This window comes from Schistocerca cancellata, chromosome 1, assembly GCF_023864275.1.
Source record: "Schistocerca cancellata isolate TAMUIC-IGC-003103 chromosome 1, iqSchCanc2.1, whole genome shotgun sequence".
NCBI lineage: Eukaryota > Metazoa > Arthropoda > Insecta > Orthoptera > Acrididae > Schistocerca > Schistocerca cancellata.
This window is the reverse complement of record NC_064626.1, coordinates 549,265,486-549,281,134: the sequence shown is the minus strand read 5'-3', so window position 1 is coordinate 549,281,134 and position 15,649 is coordinate 549,265,486. Positions and strand designations below refer to the sequence as shown.

The 15,649-nt window shown below is 37.5% G+C and overlaps 1 protein-coding gene across 2 annotated transcripts in view; it reads left to right on the top strand.

Annotated features, from left to right (window-relative positions):
- Window positions 1–15,649, top strand: part of LOC126180190 (cingulin-like) — a 469,194-nt gene that overhangs the window by 202,550 nt on the left and 250,995 nt on the right. For both annotated transcript variants that reach the window (XM_049924674.1, XM_049924673.1), the window contains exon 7: window positions 14,610–14,731. In XM_049924674.1, coding sequence (XP_049780631.1) covers window positions 14,610–14,731 — 122 coding nt within the window. The remainder of the gene's footprint in view (window positions 1–14,609; window positions 14,732–15,649) is intronic.

Genomic DNA, 15,649 nt, shown 5'->3' with positions numbered 1-15,649 from the left:
AAAATTTAAGTTGTCTCACAGCAAGTTTACAGTTTTCTAACTGCTGTTTTTCACATACTTCACTTAATAATTTCTCTCCAGAAGTAAGGTCTAAACTAGTCCTGAACTTACTATGTTCAACTTTACACAATAATTGATCTATATTTTCAGTATGATCAGTTTCCCTTCCCAAAAACTTATTTAAATTTCTAGAATTAAGAACTAATCTTACTGTCCCCATCCCATCTTCTTTTGCAACAACAAGAGATCTGCTGTATTCACTACAACTCCTCTAAATTATGGCCAAAGTTTCCATTTTCTGTAATTCCTTTTCTACAGCTTTGATTTCTGAAAATGGTATGCTGTATGACTTAATGAAAAATGGTTTATGTGGCTTTAACTTTAATTTGCATTCTTAATTTTTGATATTTCCAGTTTTTTTCTTTGAAAACAATATAATATTCACACAACAGTTCCCTTAATTAGTCTTCTGTGAAATATTTAACTTCTGTGCCCACAATTCAGCATTATTAATGCTATCTTTGAATAAATTTCATTTTTGGTGTCAGTAATACTAATTATTTATTAAGGCAATCAAATCCCACTCTGCCTTCATAACCCAGTACTTGTCTAAAATCATATTGTTGTCCAAAGCCACTATTACAAGACATACATGTGTAAATTTTATGCTCCCAATTTTAAATAACTGTAGCACCTGTTTCTCACATCTTGTGTCTCTCTGTTACTACCCTCATTTTAAACTCTACATCAGACATCTCAATAAAATGTGGGCTATGTTTAATTTTGTCTCTTAACTTTTCAGGAATCACACAAAATGGGCTGCCAGTGTCTATTTGACTGTATATGTAAGGATTTCTCTGCATTTTGTCTTCATTTTTATCACCCATTTCATGTCATACATAATACATCAGTTTCACCAAAACCAGTATTTTCTGTTCTATTTTTTTCTATGACTGCATGAATCTTCAGCATTCTTCAGTAGCACCACATTTAAAAAGCTTCTATTCTCTTCTTGTCTAAACTATTTATCATCCATGTTTCACTTCCATACATGGCTACACTCCATACAAATACTTTCAGAAAAGACTTCCTGATGTTTAAATCTGTTCCTGATCTTAACAAATTTCTCTTCTTCAGAAACCCTTTCCTTGCCATTTTCAGTCTACCATTTATATCCTCTCTCCTTTGACCATCATCAGTTATTTTTCTCCTCATATAGCAAAACTCATCTACTACTTTAAGTGTCTCCTTTCCTAATCTAGTTCGCCCAGCATCACTTGATTTAATTGGACTACATTCCATTATCCTCATTTTACTCTAGTTGATGTTCATCTTATATCCTCCTTTCAAGACACTGTCCATTCTGTTCAACTGCTCTTCCAGGTCCTTTGCTGTCTCTGACAGAATTAAAATGTCATCAGCAAACCTCAAAGTTTTTATTTCTTCTCCATGGATTTTAATTCGTATTCCAAATTTTTCTTTTGTTTCCTTTACTGCTTGCTCAATATACAGACTGAATAACATTGGGGATAGGCTACAACCCTGTCTCACTCCCTCCCCCAAGCATTGTTTCTCTTTCATGCCCCTCAATTCTTATAACAGCCATCTGGTTTCTGTACAAAATCTAAGTAGCATTTCGCTCCCTGTATTTGACCCCTGCCACCTTCAGAATATTCCAGTCATTATTGTCAAAAGCTTTCTCTAAGTCTACAAATGCTAGAAACATAGGTTTGCCTTTCCTTAATCTATCTTCTAAGATAAGTTCCAGGGTCAGTACTGCCTCACATGTTCCAACATTTCTACGGAATCCAAACTGATCATCCTTGAGGTCGGCTTCTACCAGTTTCTCCATTCATCTGTAAAGAATTAATGTTAGTATTTTGCAGCTGTGACTTATTAAACTGATAGTTTTTTTAATTTTCACATCTGTCAACACCTGCTCTGTTTGGGATTGGAATTATTACATAAAAAAGAAACGCAAAGTATATATATTTAAAAAGGCTGATAAAAATGCACTTAATGCCTTTTTGAGAGACAGTCTTCACTCCTTCCGATCTGATCATGTAATTGTAGAAAAGTTGTGGAATGTTTTCAAAGAGATAGGATCAACAGCAATTGAGAGATATACACCACATAAATTAATGAGTGATGGTACTGATCCCCCATGGTACACAAAACAGGTCAGATCGTTGTTGCAGAAGCAACGAAAAAAAGCATCCCAAATTTAAAAGAACGCAAAATCCCCAAGATTGGCAAAGTTTTATAGACGTTCGAAATATGTCACGTACTTCAATGCGAGATGCTTTTAATAATTTCCACAATGAAATTCTGTCTCAAAATCTGGCAGAAAACCCAAAGAGATTCTGGTCATACATAAAGCACACCAGTGGCCAGACACAATCAATACCTTCACTGCGTGATAACAATGGTGAAGTCACTGATGACAGTGCCACTAAAGCAGAATTATTAAACACAGTTTCCCGAAACTCCTTCACCAAAGAAGATGAAGTAAATATTCCTGAATTACAATCAAGAACAACTGCCAAGATGAGAAACATAGAAGTGTAGATATCCTCAGTGTAACAAAGCAGCTTAAATCACTTAATAAAGGCAAGGCCTCTGGTCCAGATTGTATACCAGTCAGGTTCCTCTCAGAGTATGCTGATAAAATGGCTCCATATTTAGCAATTATATACAACCACTCGCTCACAGAAAGATACGTACTTTTAAAGACTGGAAAAACGCTCAAGTCACACCAATACCCAAAAATGGAAGTAGGAGTAATCTGCTGAATTACAGGCCTTTATAACTAATGTCGATTTGCAATAGGGTTTTAGAACATATACTGTATTCAAACATTATGAAGTACCTCAAAGAAAATGATTTATTGACATATAATCAGCACGGATTCAGAAAATATCATTCTTGTGAAAAACTCATGAAGTAATAAGTGCTATCAACAGGGGATGTCAAATTGATTCCATATTTTTAAATTTCCAGAAGGCTTTTGACACCATTCCTCACAAGCGTCTTCTAATCAAACTGCATGCCTACGGAGTATCACCTCAGTTGTGTGACTGGATTCGTGATTTCCTGTCAGAAAGGTCACAGTTCATAGTAATAGATGGAGAGTCATCAAGTAAAACAGAAGTAATATCCGGCATTCCCCAAGGAAGTGTTATAGGCCCTCTATTGTTCCTGATCTATATTAATGACATACCAGACAATCTGAGTCTTAGATTGTTTGCAGATGATACTGTCATTTACCATCTTGTTAAGTCATCAGATGATCAAAACGACCTACAAAATGATTTCTATAAGATATCAGTATGGTGCAAAAAGTGGCAATTGACTCTGAATAAAGAAAAGTGTGAAGTTCGTGAGTACTAAAAGAAATCAGCTAAATTTCGATTACGCAATAAGTCACACAAATCTGAGGACTGTAAATTCAACAAAATACTTATGGATTACTGTTACAAATAACCTAAATTGGAATGATCACATAGATAATATTGTGGGTAGGGCAAACCAAAGACTGCGATTCATTGGCAGAACACTTAGAAGGTGCAACAGGTCTACCAAAGAGACTGCTTACACTATGCTTGTCCGCCCTATTCTGGAGTACTGCTGTGTGGCATGGGATCCGCATCAGGTGGGACTGTCAGACAACATCGAAAAAGTACAAAGAAGGGCATCTCATTTTGTATTATCACAAAATAGGGGAGATAGTGTCACAGACATGATACGTGAATTGGAGTGGCAATTATTAAAACAAAGACATTTTTCGTTGCAACAGGATCTTCTCATGAAATTTCAATCACCAGTTTTCTCCTCTGATTGTGAAAACATGCTGTTGGTTCTCACCTACGTAGGGAGAAATGATCATCATGATAAAATAAGAGAAATCAGGGCTGGCACAGAAAAATTTAAGTGCTCGTTTTTCCCGCGTGCTTTTCAAGAGTGGAACGGTAGAGAGATAGCATGAAGGTGGTTTATTGAACCCTCTGCCAGGCACTTTGTTGTGAATAGCAGAGTAATCACTTAGATGTAGATGTATATTCTTCTTGAAGTCTGAGGGTATTTCGCCTGACTCATACATCTTGCTCACCAGATGCTAGAGTTTTGTCATGGCTGGCTGTCGCGAGGCTGTCAGTAGTTCTAATGGAATGTTGTCTTCTCCCAGGGTTTTTTTCTTTTTACTTAAATCTTTCAGTACTCTGTTAAACTCTTCATGCAGTATAATATCTCCTCTTTGATCTACATCTAAATCTTCTTCCATTTCCATAATATTGCCCTCTGGTACCTTGTATATGCCCTCTACATACTCCTTCCACCTTTCTGCCTTCCCTTCTTTTCTTAGAACTTGTTTTCCCTCTGAGCTCTTGATATTCATACAAGTGGTTCTCTTATCTCCACAGGTCTATTTAATTTTCCTGTAAGCAGTATCAATCTTACCCCTAGTGATATATGCATTTTCATCCTTACATTGGTCCTCTAGCCATCCTTGCTTAGCCATTTTGCAGTTTCTGTCAATCTCAATTTTGAAGCGTTTGTATTCTTTTTTGCCAGCTTCATTTACTGCATTTTTGTATTTTCCTCTTTCATCAGCATCTCTTCTGTTACCCAAGGATTTCTACTAGCCCTCATCTTCTTCCTTACTTGATCCTCTGCTGCCTTCACTGTTTCATCTCTCAAAGCTATCCATACTTCTTTTATTGTATTTCTTTCCCCTATTCTTATCAATATTCCCTAATGCCCTGTCTGAAACTCTCTACAAACTCCGGTTGTTTCAGTTTATCCAGGTCCCATCTCCTTAAATTTCTACCTTTTTGCAATTTCTTCAGTTTTAATCTACAATTCATAAGCAATAAATTGTGGTCAGAATCCACATCTGCCCCTGGAAATGTCTTACAATTGAAAACCTGGTTCCTAAATCTCTGTCTTACCATTACATAATCTATCTGAAACCTTCCAATGTCTCCAGGCCTCTTCCATGCATACAACCTTCTTTTGTGATTCTTGAACCAAGTGTTAGCTATGATTAAGTTATGCTCTGTACAAAATTCTACCAGACAGCTTCCTCTTTCATTCCTTACCCCCCCCCCCCCCCCCCCCCTCTATATTGACCAAGTACTTTCCCTTCTCTTCCTTTTCCTGCTGTCGAATTCCAGTTCCCAATGAGTATTAAATTTTCATCTCCCTTCACTATCTGAATGATTTCTTTTATTTCATCACATATTCTTCAATCTCTTTGTCATCTGTGAAGCTAGTTGACATATAAACTTGTAGTATTGTGCTAGGTGTGGCCTTCATGTCTATCTTGGCTATGATAATGCATTTACTACGATGTTCATAGTAGCCTACCAACACTCCCTCTTTTTTTATTATTCATTATTAAACCTACTCCTGTGTTACCCCTAATTGACTTTGTATTAATGTCATTAAGAGGAAGATAATTACAATTCATTTCTCCACACTCCCATTATCCAACTATTTTTGCTGTCCTCACACCAAGCTGGATGCATCTTCTCCCAAGGTGATAAAAGCATTTGTTTGAAAGCTGCACAGTTTAGAATCAGTGTGCCAATCAGACAATATAGCTGTAAGCATTGAGGCGATCATTGGAGCCATGTACCAGTTTGAAGATATTCATTTGGTAGAACACAATATCCTGTTGTGTGGAAAAGTCCAGAACTTACTGCTTCATGTCATAATCCAACAGGTCTTGATGACTCTTTAAGGTCTTTTTAAAGGGGCTAAATGTGTGATGATCATATGGGGAAGGATCAGGACTGTAGGGTGAGTGCTTGAGTGTCTACCACTTTTGGTATAACTTTTGTATTACAGCATTTATTATATCAGGTTGTATGTTATTATGAAGCAGCAGCACCCTTTGTTACAGTTTTCCTGGATGTTTCACCATTATTGCATGCTGTAATTTCTTCAGCATTGCGCTGTATCATTCCCTGGTAATGAAGACACCAGGTTCCTTGCAGTCAATAAACAATGGGCCTTAGTAATCAAAGAACAGGGCGGGCATGACATTTCCAGCAGTTAGCTGGATCTTTAACTCCTTGGGATGACAGCGATTGGTGACACCACTGCAGTGTTGACACTTTCCACTCTGGGACCTAGTGGTGACAGTAGCTTCCATCACTTGCAACAGTCCACTCAAAGAATATGCTGCCTTCAATAGGTAAATGCATCAGGAGCTTCAGTCAAACAGCCATCTGGTTTGCTATTTTGTTTGGCATTCAACACCTGGCCTATCCAGTGGTTGCAGACATTACAGTAGCCTCACTTCTGCTGCATAATGTGTTGCACAGAGCTGAAGCTGATGTTAAGATTATGAATTGTTATGCTGTTTTCTGCCCTAATCACATCATCAAACACCTTCTTGTTATCCATAAAGGATAAGGCTGGCCTATATAAATGATTTTACAGTGCCTATAAATGACAATTCAAAAACTGTCGTGTTTGCTGATGACTTAAACATACTAATCAAGTGTCCATTCTCAGCCTTAGTAGACACAGCTCAGATGCTAGCTGAGAAGACCTCCAAGTAGTTACAGCTAACAGTTTAAGTCTTAATATCACAAAGACTGAAACAAGTAATTATGATATGTTTACAAAAAAGTTCACCTACACTGAATGAACCACAGTGTATAAAGTTCCTTGGGGTCCAGCTGGATAACAAGTTAAAATGGAGCCAACACATACAAAACCTATCAAGAAGCTCAATTCAATGTGTTATGTCCTTAGAAGCAGCTCTCCTTGTGTTGACCTACAGGCAGTAGTGTTGGTTTATGTTGCATTCAGTAGAGCATCAATTATCTGAACTAAATGGGGGACACAGGTGTTTGGAAAAATGGTTTATTCAGATAATTGAACTGTATATTTTTATTTACCAATTTACCAATAAAAACTAAATATATTTATAGTAACATGAATATATTTTATTATTACAAAGGCAAATACAGTAGGAATGTATGTAGTACAAATAAATATGCATTTTGCATGTACAATACATACTGTAGAATTAAAACTTTCAAAAAATCCTTAATTTTGGTCCATTTATGTAAGTCTACCTGATTATAAGCAGATAAGTCATGAATTTCTTCAGTACAGATATCTGACACTGGTTGCTTTCATTTTGAGCTTAAAACAGTGCAAGGGAATATCTAAACATATAAATGCTTCAGAAGCAGCCAGTATTTTGCCATCCTAATTTTCAGGCCTGCTAGTTGATGAGATGCTGATGACATCATCTTTATGGGTGATGAGATTCATAAATTTGTTATCCTGATTGATTTGGTGCCATGGATCTGCATTGTCAGCATTTGTCCATCCTTGAACAAGTTCTTCATTACAGTTCAGTTCTTTTAACAGGGTGAGCATTTTAAGCCTATCATTCTGTTTGTCATTTTCAATTTGACAAACTTTCTGCCATTTTTTTCTTCAAATTCTGTACCTTGACAGTATTCCATGCTTCTCTAATCATGTGGGGTGCTTCTTTGAAGTGAATATTTTCATGATTTCTTGCCAGACTTTCTTCTCCTTCCTTCTTTGTTCCCAACCATAACATACATAACAGTTCCTTCCTGTAATGCCACTTGAAAGTCTCGATAACACCTTGATTCATGAGCTGCAATAAGGAGGTTATGTTAGGTAGAAGAAGCATCACATTTACAAACTCATCCTTTTTGTTTAAGATATCACACAAGGGATGACTTGGAACATTATCATGGAGCTATAATGTTTTCTACCTTTTGCCAATCTTTAACTGATAAGCTTTTACAGAGGGTACAAAAACTTCCATAAACTATTCCATGAAAATTGTACTATCCATCCAGGTGCTCTGTTGACTATCCATCCAAGTGGTCAGTTGTGACATGTAAACAATGGGCATTGCAGACATATTAATGTTTAAAAAAATGTTTTTCTTTCTTTTACCAGTGATGAACAAAAACATCCCTTGGTTACCTGGAGCATTAACACAAGCTAAATTAGTAATAAGATTCTTGCTTATTTTGGGACCAGGTGATGCTAATACATGAGGTGAAGTATGAATTTTTTTTCAATGGCCCTCCAAGGTTTTCATTAAATTGAATTGCCTTTTCACTCAAAATGGGACCAGAGATGGGTTCTATTTGTGATCACTTTTGTGCCACTTGTAAATAGCATCATCAAGATGTGGTTTGTAAATAGCATCATCAAGATGTGGTTTAATGGTGAGCTTCATTGTTTTGCAACTTGTAATTCATCAGCAGAATCAAGCTTAGATATAAAATTTGTGATGCTCCTCTTTTGTTTCTTTGTATCCATAATTCTCAACTTACTCACTTTATACTCATTAGGTAATTTGGCTGGAAATTCACCTTCCTCTTACCCACAATTTCCCTGTGTTCTGCATTATTTTTTAATTATTTTTTGACATTTTGGCAATACTAATTATTTTTAAAATTTTTATTAAAATTTCTGTTTTATTAGTTATGATTTAAAATTGGGGTAATCACAGAATAAAATGTTTTTTTCTCATTTATGAAAATTTATTAGCCTTCAAAATAAACAAGATGTTCCATCAAAGTACCAGGAAGTTCAATGTGTACTGTCAGAGGAAAATATTTTGTTAAACTCTCACCTTAGGCATTTTTTTTAATCACAAATCTACTTTATGTGACAAAGTTGACACAAGTGATCATAGCAAAAGGTTACTGTTGTCGCCAGTTTGGCATTGTTGTGTGGGAGGAGAGTGGTGGAACAAGACTATAGTGGTGGAAAGGGGGGGGGGGGGGTGAGGAAGGCAGCACATACGAGCAAGTAAGAGTTTGGTTAAGCGATCATTTGGTTGACCAGCATTCAGATAATGGACACACTGTTGTATTTCCACTTCCTGTTGTCACTGGACTATCTTCCGGGGCAAGGACTTCAAGTAAATAAAGTTGTGGAGATACTGATAGCAGCATGGATCACTGGCCAATGTCTGTGAATGAATCAAAGACAGCAGTGCTTTCTGAGTAACGATATGATATAGACATGTTAAAGTATTGCACTTTGTGAATAGAGTACATTTGCAGTCAATTGTCTTAACTCCATTGTTGGGACATTCCCTCTCAGCCTGTAAGGAAATACTTCCATAGTGTTGACTCCATGGTGAAGGTCCTCACTGCCCTAAAAGACAGGGATGTGATGATCAACAACGACAAGTCTCAGTTATGGAAGACAGAAGTTATATTCCTTGAGCACATAGCATTGCAATGATCAGGCTGACCCCAGTCCAAGGCAACACCTTAAAACAGCTCGCCCTCCCACAGAATTATCATGAGCTCCATTGATTCTTAATAATTTTGGACTTTCACTAGCATCATGTGCTGCAAGCAGTGGCTTTACACGCATGCCTCACCAACACACTGGCAGGATCTAACAAGCAAGGGAAAAGGAAGATTGAGTGGAATGCAAAGATGAAGGTTACATTCAAACTTGCTAAGTATTGCCCTGTACACAATCACATTGGTCCACCCCACGACTCACAGTTACCATCGATGCAAATGACACCACAATTGGCACTGTACTGCAATGGCTAGTGGCTGGGGAGGTACAGCCCCTTTGATTCTTCTCTTGTAGACTTACATCCTCTCTGTCCAAATGATCAGCCTTTGACGGTGAACTTCTTGCCATCTATGAGTCAGTGAGATACTTCCATGAAGATATCAAAGGTTGTCAAAGGTTTTCAGCCCCCTACACTAACAACACCTTGATCTTATCACCCAGTACACTATGGATATCGGCCACCTCCTTGGGGCTGCCAATCTCATCACCAACTACTTATCATGACTCAATGTCAATTCCCTCCAATTTGATTATGAGAATCTAGCCATCAACTATACCATGACACAAGTATTGCAGCATTGATGCACAATGATGCTACTGGCTTATGCGTTGAGTGACACACTGTTCTGGGGCCTGAAACACCAATCCTTTGTGATATCTCTGTTAACAGAATTTGGCAGTGGGTACCACAAACAATGCATCACAAAATTTTTGAAGAATTCCACAGGCTGTCCCACCTGGGCATCAGGCCCACAGTCTGCCTCATGGCAAAATGCTTTGCATGGCCCAATATTGAGCGCGACTGCTACACCTGGGCACAGGCTTACATACTGCACCAACACAGTAAAGTCATAAGGCACACACAGTCATGATTAGGTCATTTTGAAATTCCAAAAAACTTGCTGCCAACATATACACTTCCATCTCAGTGACCCTCTCCTGGAGTCAGAGGGATTCAAATATCTATTGTCAATGATACATGGAGTACCCCAGTGGGTGGAGGTCGTCCTCTCAAAGGACATCTCCACCTGTGCCTTTGTAGAAACATGGGTAGTATAGTTTGGTATGCCAGACGTAGCAACTACATACCTAGGCTTCTGGTTTGAATCAGCACTGTGTAACCTCTGTGGGATCAGATGGAACTGCACTACTGCCTATGATGCCCAGGTAAAGGGCTGGTAAAGTGGTGGGATATGACCCTTAACGTTGTCCTTATGTGCCAGTGCCATGGTGGGTTACAGACTGAAGTGTTACCATGGTACTACTTGGTGTCTGACACAACCTTAACGAGTACCTGCAAGTGTCCCTCTCCAAGAGACTATATGGTGAATTATTTCTGCTTCCCACTGGTTTGATCCTAGCAAGAACATGAGCAAATGGACCTACCTGCACTGGTTCAGCAGGAAAAGAAGCACATTAGATATGTCTCTGTGTCAAGCTCTCACTCTGCACTCAGCCCCAGGGTCTTCATACGCAAAAAGCCCTAACATTGTGATCACATCACGCTACAGGAAGACCCAGTCTCCCTGGCACTATAGCTGCCAAGCGCAGGATCTTTGAAAGTTTTTGAGAGAGGCACATATGCATTTGACATTCTGATTAAAAACAAACTAATTACTGTTTCAGTTAACCACTTGATACCAGAATGGGTTCTGTGGGAGAAAATGGTACTGAATGCCACAAACAATGATTGCAATGACTGGCCACTACTCAGTGCATGGGCAGTCAACCCCAACAGAGAACACCCCATTAACATTAGACTTCACCTAAGAGACTTCAACCCAGTTGACATTACCACCAACTCATTGATAATGACCTATGCCTCACTGCCCACAGTGAAGACACTCTGACACTACCCAATGACATCAACTATGCCTCCATGTCATCCTGCCTTTCAGCAGATGGCAACCTCACATCATCTGCCCAATGATACTGCCACAATCACTCCCAAAACAAGCAAGTGCAGATCCTGCTGCAGAGGCAACCCTATTGTCACTGCTCCCTTCATCCCCAGCCACATCCCAGAGACCTATTACAGTCCCATGAGGTGCCACATGACATGACTATGACAGATGGTACAGCTCTGTCCTACAGTGTAACCAGCCATGACACAGCTGATCACACACACCTGTGCAGATGCTGATGCCATTCACATCTTCTCTCCAGCACTCCATGCCATTAAGGGGAGGGAGAGTGTGGTGCTCTCTGTGGTCATATCGATAGTGGCACTCATTGCTAGCCAAAGACCAGAGGAATACATGTGGGTGAGTCAAAGACAGGAGTGCATTCCGAGTCATGATACAATGTAGAAATGTCAATGTATCATGCATTGTGAATGAAGTATGTTCAGTATTAACTATCTCAGCTCTGTTATTGGGAAGTCCTCTGTCAACCAATAGGGAATTACTTCCATAAAGTGTTATTCAGCAAAGTGAGCATTAAGAAACTGTGTGCATTAGATAATTGTACATCTTGTAGAACCCTTTTTAATAATCTTAGTGTTCTTACACTCTATTCATAATATATTTACTCATTAATGCTATTTTGCTGATAGTAAAAATCAATTTGAGCTGAGCTGTGATAGAATCAGTTACAGTACCATATACAAACATAATTTTCATATTGACTTTGCCTCCTTTACCAGGGTTTGGAATGGAGTTGTGCATTTTGCTGGTAAGATATTCAGCAACTTCCCATCTAACATTGGAATCTCTACTAATTCAGAAGAAAATTAAAAATATATCTCATAAGCCGTTCTTTCTGTAAATTACCTGAATAGCTTCATTCATTCATTTAAAAGTTCTGTTAGCTGTATAGCAAGTAGCAGTATTTATTATGAAAGTATGTGACAAGACGTCCCTTACTGTACCAGGACTCAATATTTACAAAAGTAAGAAAAAAAGATATTTTCTTCAAAAAATACCACTGTAATTGAGTAAATATTAAGGTATTAGTAGCAGATAAACAACACCTATAAAGTAAAATTGAGAACGCAACAGGTTTTTTCGAAGTATCACGACTCTTGCAGATTTACTCAATTAACATGAATATCATTAAATAGTAAAGTGATAGTTTGTTGTTCATGCAGTATACAGATTATGTTTCTGTTATATCTTTGCCTCATGTTAATGTATAGCTCTACTCATTACATATCTCTTACGGTTCTCCTTCTTGGTGGGATCAATAGAGCATGATGAATGAATTACTGAATTATTAGGAATGATAATAAGGATGGACTAAGATATTTGTAGATGTGATGAGTGAAGGAATACCACTTTGGAAATAATAGAAATGATTGTGGTTAAGATGTACCTAATTTCCAGGCATGTTAATAAATAGTCAAAACCTTGGTGAAAGACATGATTAATTTTGTTCCAATCTGAGGTGTTATTAGGTCATGGGCAATTGTGGGGTGGTTACTTTTTCATAGATGGTTCATTGGAGGAGGTTGTCATAGGATTAGCAACATGAGTGGATATGACACAGTCTATGTACTAGATTCAGGGCAAAATGCCTATCTGTCGAGGCTACAGTAACATCTTCAGCATACTGGGTCAAGGATTGCGTATTACTGCAGAGACAATATCAATGAGGGGCCAAGTCATAAGGGAGACATCATTTAGTGTGAAAGGGATGATATGTGTCAAGGGATGGTATGTTTCAAAGTGGAAAATTAGTCATTAACTATAGTGCTATTATATATGTAAAATGCATTAGTAGTTTTCTGTTTATCTTGACTTGTAATTTTATAAGCAAATTGACAAATCAATAACTATGCTGTAGTGTATTATTCTGGCTCTTATCCTATGAATATGCACAGAATACCACAAATAAAATTTCTGATCATAAAAAAACTAGTAAAAATTAAGCAAATTATTAGTCAGCTGTATGCACAGTTTCCTATGGTCTTATCTGTTAATACTACATCAGATTGTGGGACCATAATCTTGGAAAATCATATCTATTTCTACATTAACATGATTAGTTTGCAATCATCACTGAAGTGCTTGCAATTGAGCCACTTCCAGAATATTTCTCATTATTCGAGTCTTGAATAGTATGTGAGAAAAATAAACACCGAAAACTTTTTGATTTATTTTATTTTTTTATTACAATTGTCATTTCTGCCTATGTAGATGGAGTCAACAAAATAATACCACATTTGGGAAAGACTTCTGTACAACAAAAATTTTCTTTGTTCTATTGAATGCTCCCCTACTCACTTCGCCCTCCCCTATTTCACAATAATACGAAACAAGCTGCCCTTCTTTGAACTCTCTCAGTGCTCTTCAACCATCCTATCTAGTAAGGATTCCATACTACACAGTAATGCTCTAACAGATGTATACAAGTGTAGTGTAAGCACTCTAGTGGATTTGTTGCACCTTGTAAGTGTTCTGGCAATAAAACACAGCATTTAGTTTGCAGTCCCCACAACATTACCTATGTGATCATTCCAATTTAAGTTGTTTGTAACTGCAAGATATTAACTGCCAGAATTTAGATGAATTGACAACTTTTAAATTTGTGTGACTTATTGTGTAATGAAAATTTAATGTGTTCCTTTAAGTACTCATGTAGATGACCTCATGCTTTATGTTATTAAAGCCAATTGTCAATTTTTGCACAATACAAATATCTTGTGTAAATCATTTTGCAATTGATTTGGATCTTTTGATGACTTTAATAAGTGGTAAAAGATGGCATCATCTGCAAACTGTCATTTCTAACAAGATATCATGAATGAATCATACAACTGAGAAGATACTCCACAGACATGCAATTTGGCTAGAAGCTGCACCTGAGGAGCAGTGTCAAAAGCCTTCTGGAAACCTAGAAATGTGGAATCCACTTGAGATGAAATAATAATAAAATATTAATAATGACAGAATGTTACCAGATGGAGTTGCACTTGGATTAAGACACTTGAGTCTCATTCGATTGCAGTTGAAATCTACTTTGATCCAAACAGGTTTAGACTTCCCAGGTTTGCTCATAACCATGAAAATGCCAGGAAGATATTTTTGAAAAGGTCATGGCTGATATCTTTATGCATTCTCATCAAATCAGTGGCTGTGTTCTATCTCTAATGAGCTCAACACAATATTAAACCCTAATATTCTTTCCTTAAAATAGCTTGTTATGTAGACAGAGTTTATGTTTGTATTGGTGTTAACTACAACTTATTTGCACATTTCTTATTTTGTTATATATGTTTAATAATGTTACAAAGAAAAATTCAGTTTTGTCTTATCACAATATATTCACTACTTTTACAGGCAAAAATTACAAAGGGAGCTAAATGCTGCCACTGAGTTGAAGAATGAAATGGAACGAAAGCTTCAAGCAATGACAGAAGCGGCTAATGAACTTGCATTAAACCCACCTTCTGATGCTGGAGGTGAGAATAATTGATTCAGTTAACAATTTGAATTGTTGAAGTCCAAGACATTCATTAAATTATAGATAGTACAAGCAGTGGAGACTGTAGTTGTTGTGGTCTTCAGTCCTGAGACTGGTTTGATACAGCCCTCCATGCTGCTCTATCCTGTGCAAGCTTCTTCATCTCCCAGTACCTACTGCAGCCTAAATCCTTCTGAATCTGCTTAGTGTATTCATCTCTTGGTCTCCCTCTACGATTTTTACCCTCCACACTTCCCTCCAGTACTAAATTTGTGATCCTTTGATGCCACAGAACATGTCCTACCAACCGATCCATTCTTCTAGTCAAGTTGTGCCACAAACTCCTCTTCTCCCCAATTATATTCAATACCTCCTCATTACTTATGTGATCTACCCATCTAATCTTCAGCATTCTTCTGTAGCACCACATTTCGAAAGCTTCTATTCTCTTCTTGTCTAAACTATTTATTGCCCATGTTTTACTTCCATACATGGCTACACACCCTACAAATACTTTCAGAAATGACTTCCTGACACTTAAATCTATACTCGATGTTAACACATTTCTCTTCTTCAGAAACACTTTCCTTGTCATTGCCAGTCTACATTTTATATCTTCTCTACTTTGATCCTCGTCAGTTATTTTGCTCCCCAAATAGCAAAACTCCTTTACTACTTTAAGTGCCTCATTTCCTAATCTAATTCCCTCAGTATCACCTGACTTAATTCGACTACATTCCATTATCCTCGTTTTGCTTTTGTTGATGTTCATCTTATATCCTTCTTTCAAGACACTGTCCATTCCTTTCAACTGATCTTCCAAGTCCTTTGCTGTCTCTGACAGAATTACAATGTCATCAGCGAACCTCGAAGTTTTTATTTCTTCTCCATGGATTTTAATACCTACTCCAAACTT